General features: G+C 39.6%; 2 protein-coding genes across 3 annotated transcripts; one reads left to right on the forward strand and one right to left on the reverse strand.

The window, feature by feature from the left end:
* Window positions 1-6,023: 6,023 nt before the first annotated feature.
* Window positions 6,024-8,632, reverse strand: nkiras2 (NFKB inhibitor interacting Ras-like 2). Of its 2 annotated transcripts, none has more exons than XM_044051191.1 (4): window positions 8,554-8,632; window positions 7,578-7,697; window positions 6,571-6,812; window positions 6,024-6,359 (listed from the first exon to the last, which is right to left on the reverse strand). In XM_044051191.1, exons 2-4 carry the CDS (start codon window positions 7,669-7,671, stop codon window positions 6,117-6,119), a joined length of 579 nt encoding a protein of 192 aa, XP_043907126.1. In that variant the 5' UTR covers window positions 7,672-7,697; window positions 8,554-8,632; the 3' UTR covers window positions 6,024-6,116. The 2 variants fall into 2 exon arrangements, with proteins under 2 accessions (XP_043907126.1, XP_043907125.1); XM_044051190.1 differs by having other exon boundaries at window positions 8,510-8,632.
* dnajc7 (DnaJ (Hsp40) homolog, subfamily C, member 7) lies at window positions 8,618-15,251 on the forward strand. The gene is made up of 14 exons (XM_044051189.1): window positions 8,618-8,710; window positions 10,269-10,357; window positions 10,840-10,964; window positions 11,146-11,259; window positions 11,556-11,630; window positions 11,739-11,857; window positions 12,199-12,352; window positions 12,507-12,671; window positions 12,894-12,985; window positions 13,083-13,156; window positions 13,249-13,395; window positions 13,518-13,670; window positions 13,796-13,858; window positions 13,962-15,251. The coding sequence occupies exons 1-14, from the start codon at window positions 8,631-8,633 to the stop codon at window positions 13,997-13,999; spliced, it is 1,488 nt and encodes a 495-aa protein (XP_043907124.1). The 5' UTR covers window positions 8,618-8,630; the 3' UTR covers window positions 14,000-15,251.
* Window positions 15,252-15,335: the final 84 nt, after the last annotated feature.

Below are 15,335 nucleotides of genomic sequence, written 5' to 3' on the forward strand. Positions count from 1 at the left end.
AAGAAGACACAATGCATGTTGTGGGGTTTGCAGTGTGCGGGTCTGCTGCAGGTCACTTCTCTGCATCGCAGCATCTCTTCATGTGGCAAATCACAGCCAGTTTTCCAACTATTTCGTGAAACAATTTGTGGCAAGAACATAGTGTAGATAAGCTACTGAGGTACAAAGGAAATGGGGAAGTGCCTGGGTTGCTGATGTGGTTTAGAGGCATTAATTGTCTCCATCTTTGGTTGATTCTCCAAGGACTGGCACTATTTTACTGTGGATTAGATTTGTTACTAAGCAAGGAGTCCTCTTGGAATGTGGAACACCATTTTGCCATGAAACAGATGCCTTTAATATCTTTAGTATAAGAGGAGCGCCTGTCCCTGATCAAGTGTGACTCTGCGCTTTCATCTTATCACATCCGATAATCGTGTTTGTATTAATTTTCCAGTTCAACTGGAGCCGTTAGATGATTTTCTCGCAGCGCCTCGGGTCATTTCACCAGCCCATGCTTTGCGTAAACAGCAGATAAGATCAACATCCTATCAGATCAAGTCCAGCGCCTCCTGTGGTGCCAATCAAAGGAAAGCCATCGGATCCCTGGGAGTTACAAACAAAAGCTGGTGATTTCGACAGAAGGACACGATGACCTTGCTAAGCTGTGACACTGGTGTTTCCTCTTTTATCTTATCTGATCACTCCCAGAGGAGAAGGTGACTCCCTTATCTCCAGCTGCAGTGGTTAGCCACCGCTGCCACAGGCTCACAGGCTGTGTGCACTAATTGTCAAACAAACCTATCTTTGTGAGGACATTTTGGCTGGTGTTTTTATGAACTTTTCGGCAGGCCTTGCCAAAAACTGACTGCACCCTGTAAGTCTTTATTGCAAGGAATGATATTGACCAAATTCACCGTACATGCACCTGGTTTCCTCTACTGTCCATGCTGAAAAGACAGAGAATGTAACCCATACCAATCAAGAGTTACAGGGTGCAGTCACTTTTCGGCAGGGTGCTGGTCACCATGTACTGCTCTGTATCCTTCAAGGTACTAATAAAGCCATTGATTGATTGACTGATTGATTGATGTGTAAAGATATCTGAATGGAAGAAAGTACTGTACTTAAATCATACAACATACACAGTACAACAATAAAGTTTATTTATGGTCCATATCTGAGAATACAATAACACAGGAACATTGTTGAGTATGTTTTACCATCGAGGCGCCCGTCTGGCCTGGACACTTCGTTTTATGTTGCAGGATTTGCAGGTGTAGTTCTTTTTCCTTGAGACCCATTTGGCACATTCCTGATGGTACCACCATTTGTTTTATAATTCACAATGTCGTTGTAGATGCGCTGATCCATTTTCAGTCTTTTGGGACCAGTTGCCTGATGGATTATGATCAATTAGCCTAACCTATGGTGTCATTGGTTAATTGCGAGGCGCTTACCCACTTGACTTCAAGGCTTTCTGTATTCCTCTTATCCTCATCTCTTACTATCAATAATGGACAGCTTTTTTTTTGTTAAAAACATTTCAAATAAGAAACTGATTATTTTTTCTAGTTCCTATTTAGATTGTATAATGTACATGCTTTCATCTTATTGTTATACTTTTTCTCTATTGTTGGAAGCACTTTGACATTTAGGCTACTAATTTCTCATTATTTGTTATGTAATTACTGTGACGTGGCAACACTCCTGCATTCTTTTCTGCATTTATTTCCTAATCTTCATAAAATAATTGAAACTGAGGTATTGAAATGCAACTTTATTTATAGATCAAAGCGGTGTAGAATCACATTGCAACAACGATAACAACAACAACAATAAAAGTGGCAAGGTAAAGCATCTACCCTCATCAATTGTTGACAACTAGCCTACATTATGAAAACATCAGGTTACTTTTTTTTATCTGCGCCGTTCTTTTTCTGTCGCCTCTTCACTTAGGCTGCAGGACATTTCTATTGCACAGTAAAAAACATTTCTCTTGGTGCTGCGCCTGCCAGCTGACCCGTATATTATATCTACGAGTAGACCTACGCTCACTTCCTCTGAACTGATGCGCGTTCCCGTCGGGGGCAGTCGTTTTTCAGCAAGCAGTCTCTTTTCGGCACAACACCTGTTCACACAACTTTAACAGGCTTTTTGACAATTAAGACCTGGTTTTAGGGTCAAGGTTAGGCATTTGTTTAAGAATGCAAAAGCAGCATGTGTGTGTGTATAAACACTGACCATGTCAGGACCAGTTATCCTCATGGAGACCAAAACCTGGTCCTAATGAGGAGGGAAAACCTCATTTCTGAGGAACTGGTTGAGTTTAGAGCTAAGATTTGAAGACTTTGTTTATGCTGTGATTTAGTGCAGCTGTGAGTAAGTGATTTATACAATTTAAAGCTTCTCGTTTTACCATCATTCAAAGAAGAAGGTGAGACAGGAAAGGAGAAAGAGGAAGGGATGAGTCAATTACTTTGCAAGTAAGATTTATGGGATGCACCACATCCATTTTATTATAGTATACTAATTGCTATGAATGAACAGAGGCTGAATGTTATAAAATAACTACAAATAATTATACATAAAATATAAATGTAGCATCTCTTTATGAAATGTTCTTGTTCATACAGAATTTATATACTGTAAAAAGAAAAGGTAATATATATATATAAAAAACTGTATAAATACAAAGCTTTGCCATTCATTTGTTAATTAGAAATACAAATAAAGACATCAATAAAAACGTAAATTTTGTCTTTATTTAGCCCTTTATTGAACTTAGATTGTGGACTGGTGGGAGACAAATGGGTCAACTTCTCCGAAGCACAGACACGCATAGTGGTTTTAGCATAAACTCTAAGCAAGAAACTATTGGATTCCATTTTTGCACGGTTCAGGACGCCTTCAGCTTGACTTATCCCAGATTAAATCACCCTGTGCCTTCAGGACAAATGATCTGTCTCAGATGCTCATGGGCAGCCAGCATGACAACTAACATTTGACGTAACTGATGGCTTAAGGGCAGCTGATATTTCCATCTTACAGAAGGGAGGAGGGGGAAATGTGATAACACGGAGAATAAAGGTGGCACTGCCATTTAAACTCTTGTGTTCACTGCTGTGTGGAATTGTTTTGATATTCTGGCGCTCCGTGATGGGAACCGTGAAAAGAGGGTCAATGCTGCAGCTTATGGGGTTGAAGTCTATTTCTTTTTTGTCTACACACACACAAAAGAAACGAAAGAAAAAAAGAAAAAAACAAGAGATGGTATAAGGTTATCTATTTCCCAGGCCTCCTGGGAGAGCTTGATGCTCAGTTGCACTCATGAGACACGCTGTCATACAACAGTGAAAAAGTATTACTGGGAGCAACACAAGGACATCGCCTTGTTGCCCTGCTGTTACTGTGACAAACAAGTGGAAATCTCTCTTCTGTGGTCAGTGTAGTTTAGAGGAAGAAGGTTGATCATAAATCACACGGGAAAAGTGATTAATGGCCTTGTTTCTGTCATGCTCCCATGATTTCACATTTGTCTCTTTTTCTGTTAAAGGTTCAACGCAAACGTGGCCATTACACAAAAAAGGCTCTGACAGAGGGAGCATGTTGACAACTAACAGGAGTATCTTTCCGAGGGACGTGAAATTACCATCCGTGTGTAAAGTCATAGTTCAAATGTAACGTCAGAGCACTGGGTCAGTTTAGTCATTAAAAAGAACCTGATTGAAATGAGATTTTTTTTTTACACGATAGCACCCTCTGGGGAAACTAAGAGAGAGCACAATATTATTTCATAAATGTTCCACTTGAGGTTTTCTCATTAACTTGCATTAACCTCTACAGTCGTCACACCCCTGTGGAAATACCAGATCATCTCCTCCACTGGAACGTCTCTGATTGTGTCTGACCTTCTTTCTTTCTTTTTTTTAAGCTTGTACAACAAATCGTAAATGAGAATTTTGGCACGCCGTTTCCTGTAAAGGAGCAGATCACCATGGATACCGTGAAGATTGGATTCATGTTTTTTGGTGTCAGTCATCACATCCTCCTGAATTCTCTTCCGGTGCTGCTGACTGTGACAGTGAGTGAGGCAGAGTGAGCATGAATATGTTGTGTTTGTTATGAATATTCTAGAAACAAACAGCAGGTTAGTTTATTTCCTGATTTTGCTTAAAGTTTCTTTCATTGGGTTTTGTTTTTGTCACATACAGTGCTTATGTATTATCTGTCCCACCTGTCATAAAAACAAATATTTTAGAAATCTTTTAAAAACTGATTGGAAACTAAAAATGTGACAGTTATTCTTTGACAAATAACAAACTGAATTCACCTTTTTATAACCAAATTAGAACTGGCTCACTGGGCTTCTTCTCTGAGAAGTCAGAAATTAATCAAACTATTCAGTCTACTACTGTTTTTTTTGTAAAATTCATGAATATCAATAATTGTAATTAGTCATTTACAATATTATTTTTGGTTAAAGAGCTTAACCATTACAGAAACATGGATAATTACCACTATTAATTTAGGGCATCTGAGGCTTTGGGTGGTGGTCTGATACATTTGATAAGCACTGTATGTTGTCAGAATTCTTATACATAGGCAAATTGTAGGTAAAAGAAGTGTACACAAAGTGGATTTGACCTCTATAGCAGTAGTAGCAGTAGTAGCAGTAGCAGCAGTAGTAGTAGTAGTAATTCTTCACTTTGTCCACTAGAGGGGAGTGAACACAGATGATTGGAAATTATTACTAACCCCTTTGAATCTAAAATGTGCATCACACATAGCTAATATTATTATACTCAATATGTTCATCTCATTGTTGGTATAATTGCAGCAAAGACATGACTTTAGATGAAACTTTATCAAATTAGATCACTTTTTAAAAGATTGTTGTAGCCTGCAGAGAACATGTGACACCACCAAAGTGTTCCACTGGGATATCAGCGACATCTACTGGCCATGAAGCAAACTACAGCATAAGATGTAACTGATAACCACTCTGATTAGGCGCAAGATTTCCTTTTATTATTATTTGTTCACAAAACATGCAAACAAACATCAAGTGAACACATTTTAAGGATATTAAAATCCATTGCTCGATATTCACCAAAAAAACAACAATGAAACGTGGTGTTAATAGAATGTGGCACAAACATAACGTTATAAGCGACACATTTTCCATTTTCAGTAGAATGATTATGAAAAGTTGCACATGCTTGACCTCATGTCACGCCTGGAATGCACAGGTCAGTGAGCGTCTGACGTGTTCCTGTGGGTTTTATTTCATAGTTTAGTTTAAAATGACCCACTTTGACTTCATCAGTGACAGTAACAGATAATGAGTGACATGTGACATGTTATTAATTATACTGTGCCCCCAGGTTTTTACAAGTGAAGCAAGAAGAAAAAGTCGCACCTGAGCCTGCAGAAACTGCCTTTCATCTGAACATATTTTTATCCCATATTCTATCCCATAATCTAAATCTGTACAGAAGGCCATAAGGAATGTAAGGAATGCCAAACATCCACACTACAACATCCAACAGTGAGTACATATAAAGTATACATATACTGTGTTGACTGTAACAAATCTCCAGACCCCCAACAAATAACGAATAATAATAATTCAGCATTTGTGTGATATAATATTTACATAAGATTTGAAACCAAGGATTCAGTCTGTGTGTGTGCAAATGTGGTCCCAGTGTATCTAAACAGTGAGCACAAACAACTCTTAAGCTTAAAACTCTGTACTGTATGAACGGAGATCAAATGTTGATTGTCAGTAGAAGAAGAAGAAAAACATGATATACAGTAATTCTGGATGAACAGTGTGACCAAAGAAAGTGGAGGTAACAAAAACACCATGTGATTGTGAATTTTGTCACTAATATGGCACATTAAAATCAAGAAATCTCCATTTAAAGTAGTAAGCAATTCACCAGAACATAAAATATGGATGTTATACTAACAGCGCTCACTGTATATACATATCCATACATTCATTCTGCCTTTTTTCTCATCACAGTCCTTCATGATAACATATCTGCTTCTTTATTAAAACGTGATTCCCTGTAACACTCTTTCTCCCTTTTTCTTCCCCACTAAATGTTATGACAGCATTTGGTCAGTTAACTGTCCGTTGAACCACTTCCCTTGTTCTTGTTACGACTGAGAGGGAAGGTGGACTTGCTCTGTGGCTGGGTCATTTTGCTGGCCAGGTAGACAAAGGGTTCAATAAGCGTGCGCCGGTCGACCACCGACACCTCCCACAGACGGACCTTCTCGTTCTTCGCCCAGTTCTGGGCATAGTTAGAGTCCACTCTTCTTTCATCCTGCTTGTCCAGCTTGTTACCCAGCACAACAATGGTCACCTGTGTATGAGGATCATCACGTTAGTTTGACATCAGTGAAATCTCTGGCACTGTCCACATCAATGCATCTTAACACTTCTTAAACTTTCATTCACTCATTTACAATATATTTAAGGTGTTAATAGAAATTTGAAATTACAAACACAAAGTGAAAAAATGGGCTAATTCCTTTACTCCCTGTACTAAGCATATCACTGCATTCAGTCCTCACCTCTTTCTTGTCCCTGTGACGGTCTATATCCTTTTTGAGTGCCTCCATTCGCTTAAAGGACTCTTTGCTATCAACGCTGTAAACAAGAACAAAGCCATCTGCAAAAGTGTAGTAGTGTCGGGGAAACTCCATCCCGTCTCTGAGACCACGGGTGTCATAGAAGCGCACCTGCTCACGAGTTCCACGATCAGTCTCGATGGAGCCGATGTAGATGTCCTCCAGAGTCTCCATGGGCTCTGAACCTGTCAATGAATAAAGACATGGTGTCATATACTAAACTATTGGGACAATCACTTGTATAGTAGATACAGTTATTGTAAGTATGACTGGATTTGAACAGAATTATGTTTTTCATGGCAGAAGGTTTGACAGGTTTCAGCGAATAAAGCATGTGGTTAAATAATCAATCAATTAATTAATTAATGGCTAAAACATGTGGAGAATTCCTTTTGCAAGTGTTTCATCACCCAATGCTGTTGTTAATCCTAACATGCTAACCTGTTAAGAGTTAAGCAAGTACCTGACTGAAAGAAATGCTGAATTTGACTGGCTGACAGTGATTCAACAGTGATTTAGCGGAGTAAAACCTGAACTGCAAGATCAAAAGTTTCACGTGTGTATAGCTCTCTAGGTTCCACCTTCATTAGCAGGTTGATTATGTATTGCAATTATCCTGTGTTTAATTAACATAATTTGCATTTCCAATAGCTTTTCCAAAACAATTTCTGTGATTACAAGTTTTTACAAGACATCTGAGGAGCTGTATAATGTCGACAGATTATTCACAACAATCACAAATAATTTATTCTAATTCCACCAAAATCTAAATTTCTCTATGGATGGTTCAAAACAACTCTGTTCTGCTTTGATCTCAAAAGCCAAGCATTTGGCACGTCTTGTCAACTACTGACCGCTGAGCATCTAAGTCATCGGGGTTGCATTACATTTCCTGTCTCTTTCCACCGTCACTATATAATAAATACAAAATAATACATTTAAAAATATACCTGCGACATGGTTGGCATACAGTAGTTGCTCCAAAACTGCCGTTTTACCAACTCCACCTTGGCCACACACGACCACCTTACAGCTTTTACCCATGGCTCACTCTGTTCAGCTCAGAAAATCTGAAAAGACAGAATATTAATCCTTGAGTGTATTTACTGAGTCAGTGTTCCTAACTATTTTCTTTTCTTTTTTTGTATACAGTGGTCAGGTCACATTCCCAATAACAGTCTTTTTTCAGCTTTTTATACCGAAATATCATTATTTATCTGACATATTTAAAATGTTCTGCACATGAGAACTTAATGGATAGGTTGGTTAGTTCAAAGACTGGCAAGATCATGCGAAGATCAGAGGCAACAGCATTTTCGAAGGGAAAATGCACATCTATCCTTCCATCCATCCATCTGTCTTATATGAGGGTCTCCAATATTCTAGTATATTCCTATTTCCGATCTTATATTTACGTTATATTCCCCTTGTTTTATTATTACATTTTGTATACTGTGCATGACAGTTTATGCTTCCTTAATTCTATATTTAAACAGTAGGTTGTGACCGATGTGCTGCTGTAACACAATAAATAAAAAATTGTCTTTCTTACTATCTATGAGCGAAATATTTTGTTTCAGTGTAGTTGCTTGACATAGCCTTACGTTGCACTTATTTAATCTGCTGGACACACTACCAATGGTGACTCTAATAAATGATTTGTTAGCAAACCAATGAAAATCATTAAAACGTTGTTTTGCTTAAAAAATCTACTAGATCTACTTGTGATTACTGTAATAATTAGCTTAGCATTAGCCAGAACTAGCTTCGAACCGTGTATGCTGCGTGAACGTGACGTACTCGAGTGCAGCTCATATCATTTAAAAAAACGTTGTTCACTGTGATCTATGGGAATATACGTGTTCATTTGAGTATCACCTACTGTATAAAATATATTTTCATTCCAGGGTAAGCGACTCTCCTTACCGAGCGGAGGACTTCCTGTTTACAGATGACGTATGGACTGCAGTAATATGCCCCCGCCCCTCTACACCAACGGCAAAATGGCGACGGAGAATAGTGAACATGGACCTGTGAACATGGACACTGACATGGACATGCTCAGCGACGAGGAGCTGGAAAGGTACGACACGCAGAGTGCATGTTGGCAGCGGCGGGGACGCGTTAGCAAGTCACTCGCTCGGCGATTCGTGCTGTCAAATGTCTGTGCCCTGTCATTTTTGTCGTGACGCTAACTAGCGCCTCGCCGCTAACTAAAAATGTAGCCCTGAATAACGCCTATGAGTGGCTGGTGGCTCTTATTAACTGGGTTTCTGTGTTGCCGTTAAAGTGTCACTTGTTTAATGGAGTCGATCGGATTGAGTGTTATACTTAGACGTCCTCGCATTATTCACAGTGTGGCATGAGCTGGCTAACTACTTAATGACACCATTCACTCAATGTGTGGTCGTGATGTAAAATATGAAGGGTGTCCAAAAAAAGTAACGGGCGGCTGTGGTCCACAGCATGGTGTCATATGTTCCTGGCTCTCTGCTCTGCATGTCTGCCTCACAAAATAGCTGCGTGCTTGATTGGAGTAGACACTTCTGACCCGGCTGCTGGTTTGGCTCTTTCTATGTTAAGCTAACTCAGGCCAGCAAAGTGTTCAAAATCCCACCCACTTCATGGACAGTTTACACTGTTCAACACTGCTGCCCCTGTGGAAAAGGTACAGTAGCATGCAAGAGCAAGACAACCAGTTTCCTCAACATCTGTCTGTGAAGATTCCAAGTCCCCATCAGCTTCTTCCCCCTGTGCCATCTGACTACTTAACCCACAACAACCCACACTCAGCCTCACACAGGAATGTAGTTGTTACTGAGCGTTAAAGAATGTATGTTATGATTAGAAAGTATCTTTATTAGGGCTCAAAATCACACTTTCAAGCAATGTTGGTTTTATAATACTTGTTCTAGTCTAATAGTCGAGTTAAATACGTATATGTTGGAAGCAAATTCATCTAGGGCTGCATCTAAGAATTATTTTCACTCAGTAAAATGTATGAAAAATGTCCATCGGTGTTTACTTTTAAATCATGATGTTCTTGAATGTATTGTTTTGTCCACAAATCACAATTATTTCTTTAATGAGGAGCAAAGAAACCAGGAAATATATTCAACAAGCTGAAAAATCAGAGCTATGCCACAAGACCACAATTTAATCAATATAGTCAAATATACTATCAATAGTTAATTTGTTCTAGGGAGTTTACGCTGTATTAGAATACAGTGTAGATGCATTCATAAAAAATGATAAATGGAAAATAACTTAAGTGCTAAAAATGTGTTTTCATTATTTAATTATCACCTGAAAAATAAAGTAAGAGCTGTTGTGTTTTCATGTCAGTTGGTTGCAATATGCAACGTCTCCTCTAGATGCCACTAAATCCTAGACGCTGATCATTAAAAGGGTTTGGTGTTGTAGTGTGGTAATAATCAATCTATCACACAATAATATTGAGCAATCACAATATCTGTCAGTGAAATTGCAACCAGATATTTTCCCCAAAGCGTCCATGCTCATCTGTAAAGTGCAAAGAAAAGTCAACAATTTAACTCCTTCGTATGCTCATGTTTTGATCTGATCTGTGCCACGTTTCCATTTGTAATCTTTCTGTTGTCTTCCTGCTCTTTTCTTCACAGGGAAGCAGAGGGCTTCAAAGAGCAAGGCAATGCTTTCTACATCAAGAAGGATTATGCTGAAGCATACAATTATTATAGCAAGGCAATAGGTAATTATTTCTAAATTCGTCTGATCAGTCCTCCTTTTGTTTTGAAGGAGCGATATCACAGGCTGTTTCCTCCTGCTGCTGTTAGACAGTGCAACCGTCACTGCTCTCATTAGACCATCCGCAATACAGAAACTATTTTGATTTAAGTGTACAGCCACCTGACTGTGTAAATTGTCGTTTTTTATTAAACCAGAATGAACCATTTATATTTATATCAGGAGTCTGGGTCAACTCTACTAAGGCTGCAGATTAGGAATGGAGTTTCTATTCTAACTGAAGGCTACAAAGGTTCTTCAACACACTTAGAAGTGAAGGGCATTCAGCTGCAACGTGTAACCTCATCATTACATATTGCTGAATTTTACTCACTGTATCTTAAAAATGTTGACATAATTTAATATTATAGGCTATGTTTGCTAGCAGCAATATGTTGAATTCTGTCTGACTTAATGTGTGTCTGACTGTTTTTGCTTTCTTTTCAGACATGTGTCCAAAGAATGCAAGTTACTATGGGAACAGGGCGGCCACATTAATGATGTTGTGTCGGTATAGAGAGGCTTTAGAGGATTCCCAGCAAGCAGTAAAACTAGATAACACCTTTATGAAGGTAGGTTGTGGAGAACAAACCATTACCTCGATTACTTGGCTATAACATGTATTTTTGTCCCATAAACAGTAAAGATGTTCATGTTTTCTTTATGTCCTATTTATTTTTGACACCTTTTGTTCTACGTCTTATAAGAAGGGTGTTTATTCAGGACATTTAGTTTGAACTGTCTCCCCCACAGGGCCATCTGCGAGAGGGCAAGTGCCACCTGTCCCTTGGTAATGCAATGGCTGCCAGCCGCTGTTTCCAGAGGGTTCTGGAGCTGGAGCCGGACAACAGCCAAGTCCAGCAGGAGGTGAGCCAGCCTCCGTGTCAGAGAGCATGATCTGACAATGTGGGCATGATTATCCATTTTTAGATGACCTTTGACCTAGATGGTGCAAGCAAAGTGTGATACTTATAGCTTTAAGAGGATAATGGGTAGAGTTGCTTTCAGATAGGATGCAAGTTTGAGGTCACTAAGAGAATAAACACATTTGCTTATATTGACCTCATGCTGACCTCATGAAGCATGGCACACAAGAGGTCAGCACAAGTGCCTGCCAGATAGTTTTTTCCATTGTCACTGAATGGTATAAATTATTTTGGCAGATGAAGAACGCAGAATCTATCCTTGAATATGAGAGAATGGCAGAGATTGGATTTGAGAAGCGAGACTTCAGGATGGTGAGCTACTCTCTTGTTTCATTGTTGTTCTTTTTTCACATTTGTGTGGCAAAATAACTTCCCTGTCAAGTAGTACAGACAATTTGAGTACATCTCATTTCTTTCTAGGTTGTCTTTTGCATGGACCGTGCCTTGGAGTCTGGCTCAGCCTGTCACAGGTTTAAGATACTGAAAGCAGAGTGCTTAGCCCTGCTGGGACGTTACCCCGAGGCTCAGTCTGTAGCCAGGTAAGAGTGCATCATTTTAAAAGCACTTTCCTTCTGTTATGGGACATTTTTGGGATATGTCACATTGATTACAGGGTGGAAGCAGCAAAAGACACAGTGGTAAGAAGTGGGGACAGCCTTTCTCATCATAGAAGTAAGCTGTGGCTGGTGTCCTCCTTCTATTATGGGCATGTCTGTTACCACATTTATATTTCAGTTTCTACACCACTGCATCTTTGGAAACTGTCTCATCATGGCTGGGAAGAATAAATTGAGGAAGACAGAAATTGTGTTTTTTCTCTTTGTGGTTTTAATGCTTGTTTTTATTTTCATATTTATGTTAATTATTTGTTTCTGTTCAGTGATATTTTGCGGATGGACTCCACAAATGCAGATGCACTGTACGTGCGTGGTCTTTGTCTCTACTATGAGGACTGCATTGACAAGGCGGTCCAATTCTTTGTCCAGGCCCTGCGCATGGCTCCCGACCATGACAAGGCTCGCCTTGCGTGCCGAGTGAGTAATTCAGTAAATAACGGTTTTGTGAACCAGTTCATTTAAAAAGGTTAATAGAGGACAATTGCTTTAGTAAATGCAATATTGTGGTCAGCGTTTTTGCCACTTTAAGTTTGATTGACTTCCACTTTACTATGTTTTTTTCCCCCCACAGAATGCCAAAGCACTTAAAGCCAAGAAGGAGGAGGGGAACAAGGCATTCAAGGAGGGAAACTTCGAGGCAGCCTATGAGCTCTACTCTGAGGCACTGACAATAGACCCCAACAACATCAAGACTAATGCCAAGCTGTACTGTAATAGGGCCACTGTTGGCTCTAAGGTGAGGAATCTAGCAAAACATAGATGATACTTGAGTGTGTTTACATGCAGAGGATTTACATGGAGTTCTCATTCTCCCTAATGGTATAATAGTTTTGCCATCTTTGCTGTATTTACCCTCTAATATCAACTCAAGAAGACTGGTCCACAACCGTTGCATGTTTTGACCACAACCGTTGCGTGTTCTCCTCTCCTTTGTCTTATTTTTAATTTTCTTTGACAGCTGAAGAAATTAGATCAGGCCATTGAGGACTGCACCAAGGCAATTAAACTGGATGAGACCTATATCAAGGCTTATTTACGGAGAGCACAGTGGTATGTATAAGATTTCCAACTCGGCATCATTATCTGTGCCGATGTTCTGTTGTTCAAACTTAGTAACAATGACAGTCTGGTACACACTGTGTTGCAGCTACATGGACACAGAGCAGTATGAAGAGGCTGTGCGAGACTACGAGAAGGTTTACCAGACAGAGAAGACAAAAGGTGAGAATGTGACTCGTGCATTCAGCTAAGACTTTTTGAGTAGTGGTCCTCCACCTGTTGAGCAACCTGTTCCCTCTGCCCTTATTCTACAGAACATAAGCATCTCCTAAAACATGCCCAGTTGGAGTTGAAGAAAAGCAAGCGGAAAGATTACTACAAAGTTCTCGGCGTGGATAAGAATGCCACAGAAGATGAGATCAAGAAAGCTTATCGCAAACGTGCACTTTTACATCACCCAGGTGCTTTATTTCTTCAACCATTATGGTTTATTTGACACAAACGGACATAATAATTGCAGTTTGTCCATATGCAAGTTGACTTTTTTGCATTATGATGTGTGTGTTTTGTCTCCTGTCCTTAGACCGCCACAGTGGCTCAAGTACTGAGGTGCAGAAAGAAGAGGAGAAGAAGTTTAAGGAGGTGGGCGAGGCTTTCAGTGTCCTTTCAGACCCAAAAAAGAAGTCCCGCTACGACAGCGGTCAGGACCTGGAGGATGACGGCATGAACATGGGAGGTCAGAACCCGGGGAAACTTTGGGGTGGGATGTCGGGAGGGTGAACAGATTAAAATAGAATAATTACAGTAAGAAAATTCAACTTGGCTTGTGTAGTGATGATGACTCTGTCCTTTTTCTGACAGATTTTGATGCCAACAACATTTTCAAGGCTTTCTTTGGAGGCCCAGGGGGTTTTAGTTTTGAAGGTATTAATGTTATAGCCAACTTAGATATAACATACCACTTAGAAACCATGTGTGAATTACCAGGTGCTGACATGTTTGTTTGTTTGTTTGTTTGTTTTTACAGCATCTGGACCAGGAAATTTCTTCTTCCAGTTTGGTTAATTGGAAGATTTGTCTACAGAAACGGTTACTACAACAGGACTTTTCAACAATGTCAACTCCCTGACCCACCATCCATGTTTATTGACTGACTGACTGAAAGTCAGGTTCTTTTCTATACCGTTGACTGACTGAATGCAACCCCAATGTCGACCACACGCAGCAAATGCCGAGATGCCCATATAGCTAGGATGCTAAGATGGCTCCAAGTTGATAGTGTTACTGGTTTTGGATTTGGTTTTCTTCTGAGCAGAACGAAACACACTTGAAAATCAGTAATGGTTTGCAACACTGGTCCAACTAAAAGATTGTGCAGCTATTGTATGCAAGCTTTCGAGATTTGTGCAGGAAGTGAAAAACTCTTGAGATGCACATGAGCTTTGTGCGAACAATTATCCAGCTCATCTCACCTTACTGCTGAGGGAGTTCTCCCTGCATGAAAATTAATAACTTTGTTAATTATTCCTGAAGAAGTCACTGCGCACAGACAGAACTTCCCCTGTTTTTTGAAGAATCTGGCTGCTGTAAATCCACACTGAAAACTCCCTCCTCCTCCTCATAAGAGCATCACTTGAACATTTTTTTTTTAATGCACCACAGCTGGAGCTTTGACCTTACACGTACAGTAAAGCTGAACCACACTAGAAAGATGGCAGTGGAGGCAGCTGCTCTGGCCTTGTTGCCAGCGGAGTCCCTCCCTCTTGTGTTCACAGGTTTTATGTTTGATGTTGCCATTCACAGATTGCTGCATTGTACATTTTACTGGAATGTAAAGTGTTGATTTGTGATAATAGTTTTTGTTTTTTTTTTTTTCATTTTTTAATTTTGATATGTATATTTATTGTAAATTTATTGCTGTCTGATAGAGCGGTAGGTGAAAGATGAGGATACTTTTCTGTAAATGTGTGTGTGCACCAAGCATCCATTTTGACACAAATTTAAGTCTCCACAAAATACGGCACAGAATTCAAAATGTAATTCAAAATGTGTCCATTAGTCCAAAATTCAAACAGACTAATTTTGCTCAACGCCACAGATAAATATAGGAATAGAGCAGTCATGTGGTTGTATCATCAATGACAATCACTTCGGGGTCATTGCTTTTTGACGAGAGCAGTGGGTTTTATTTGGTGCACCTAATATGAAGAGAAAAGCATCCTCATCTTTGCTCTCTGTTTTTGCCCTTATGGTGAAACCATCCTCTCTTTACCCTTGAAAAAGTAACAGCTGTGTCAATAAAGTTGGCCTCCTCTGAGATTCTGTTGGACTCCTTTTGTTGTAGTAGAATAAAACCACCGGGTAACATTTGCAGTGTGAGGGGCACCATTTGTGCTGCATT

The sequence above is a fragment of the Solea senegalensis genome, linkage group LG19, assembly GCF_019176455.1.
Source record: "Solea senegalensis isolate Sse05_10M linkage group LG19, IFAPA_SoseM_1, whole genome shotgun sequence".
In the NCBI taxonomy this organism is placed as follows: Eukaryota; Metazoa; Chordata; class Actinopteri; order Pleuronectiformes; family Soleidae; genus Solea; species Solea senegalensis.

Coding starts and splice junctions, on each gene's coding strand:
- nkiras2 (XM_044051191.1), bottom strand. CDS start 7,671: ATGGGTAAAAGCTGTAAGGTGGTCGTGTGTGGCCAAGGTGGAGTTGGT. Junction 6,813..7,577: donor GTATGCCAACCATGTCGCAG/GTATATTTTTAA, acceptor ATTCATTGACAG/GTTCAGAGCCCATGGAGACT. Junction 6,360..6,570: donor GTCACAGGGACAAGAAAGAG/GTGAGGACTGAA, acceptor CCTCATACACAG/GTGACCATTGTTGTGCTGGG.
- dnajc7 (XM_044051189.1), top strand. CDS start 8,631: ATGGCGACGGAGAATAGTGAACATGGACCTGTGAACATGGACACTGAC. Junction 10,358..10,839: donor TTATTATAGCAAGGCAATAG/GTAATTATTTCT, acceptor CTTTCTTTTCAG/ACATGTGTCCAAAGAATGCA. Junction 13,396..13,517: donor TGCACTTTTACATCACCCAG/GTGCTTTATTTC, acceptor TCCTGTCCTTAG/ACCGCCACAGTGGCTCAAGT.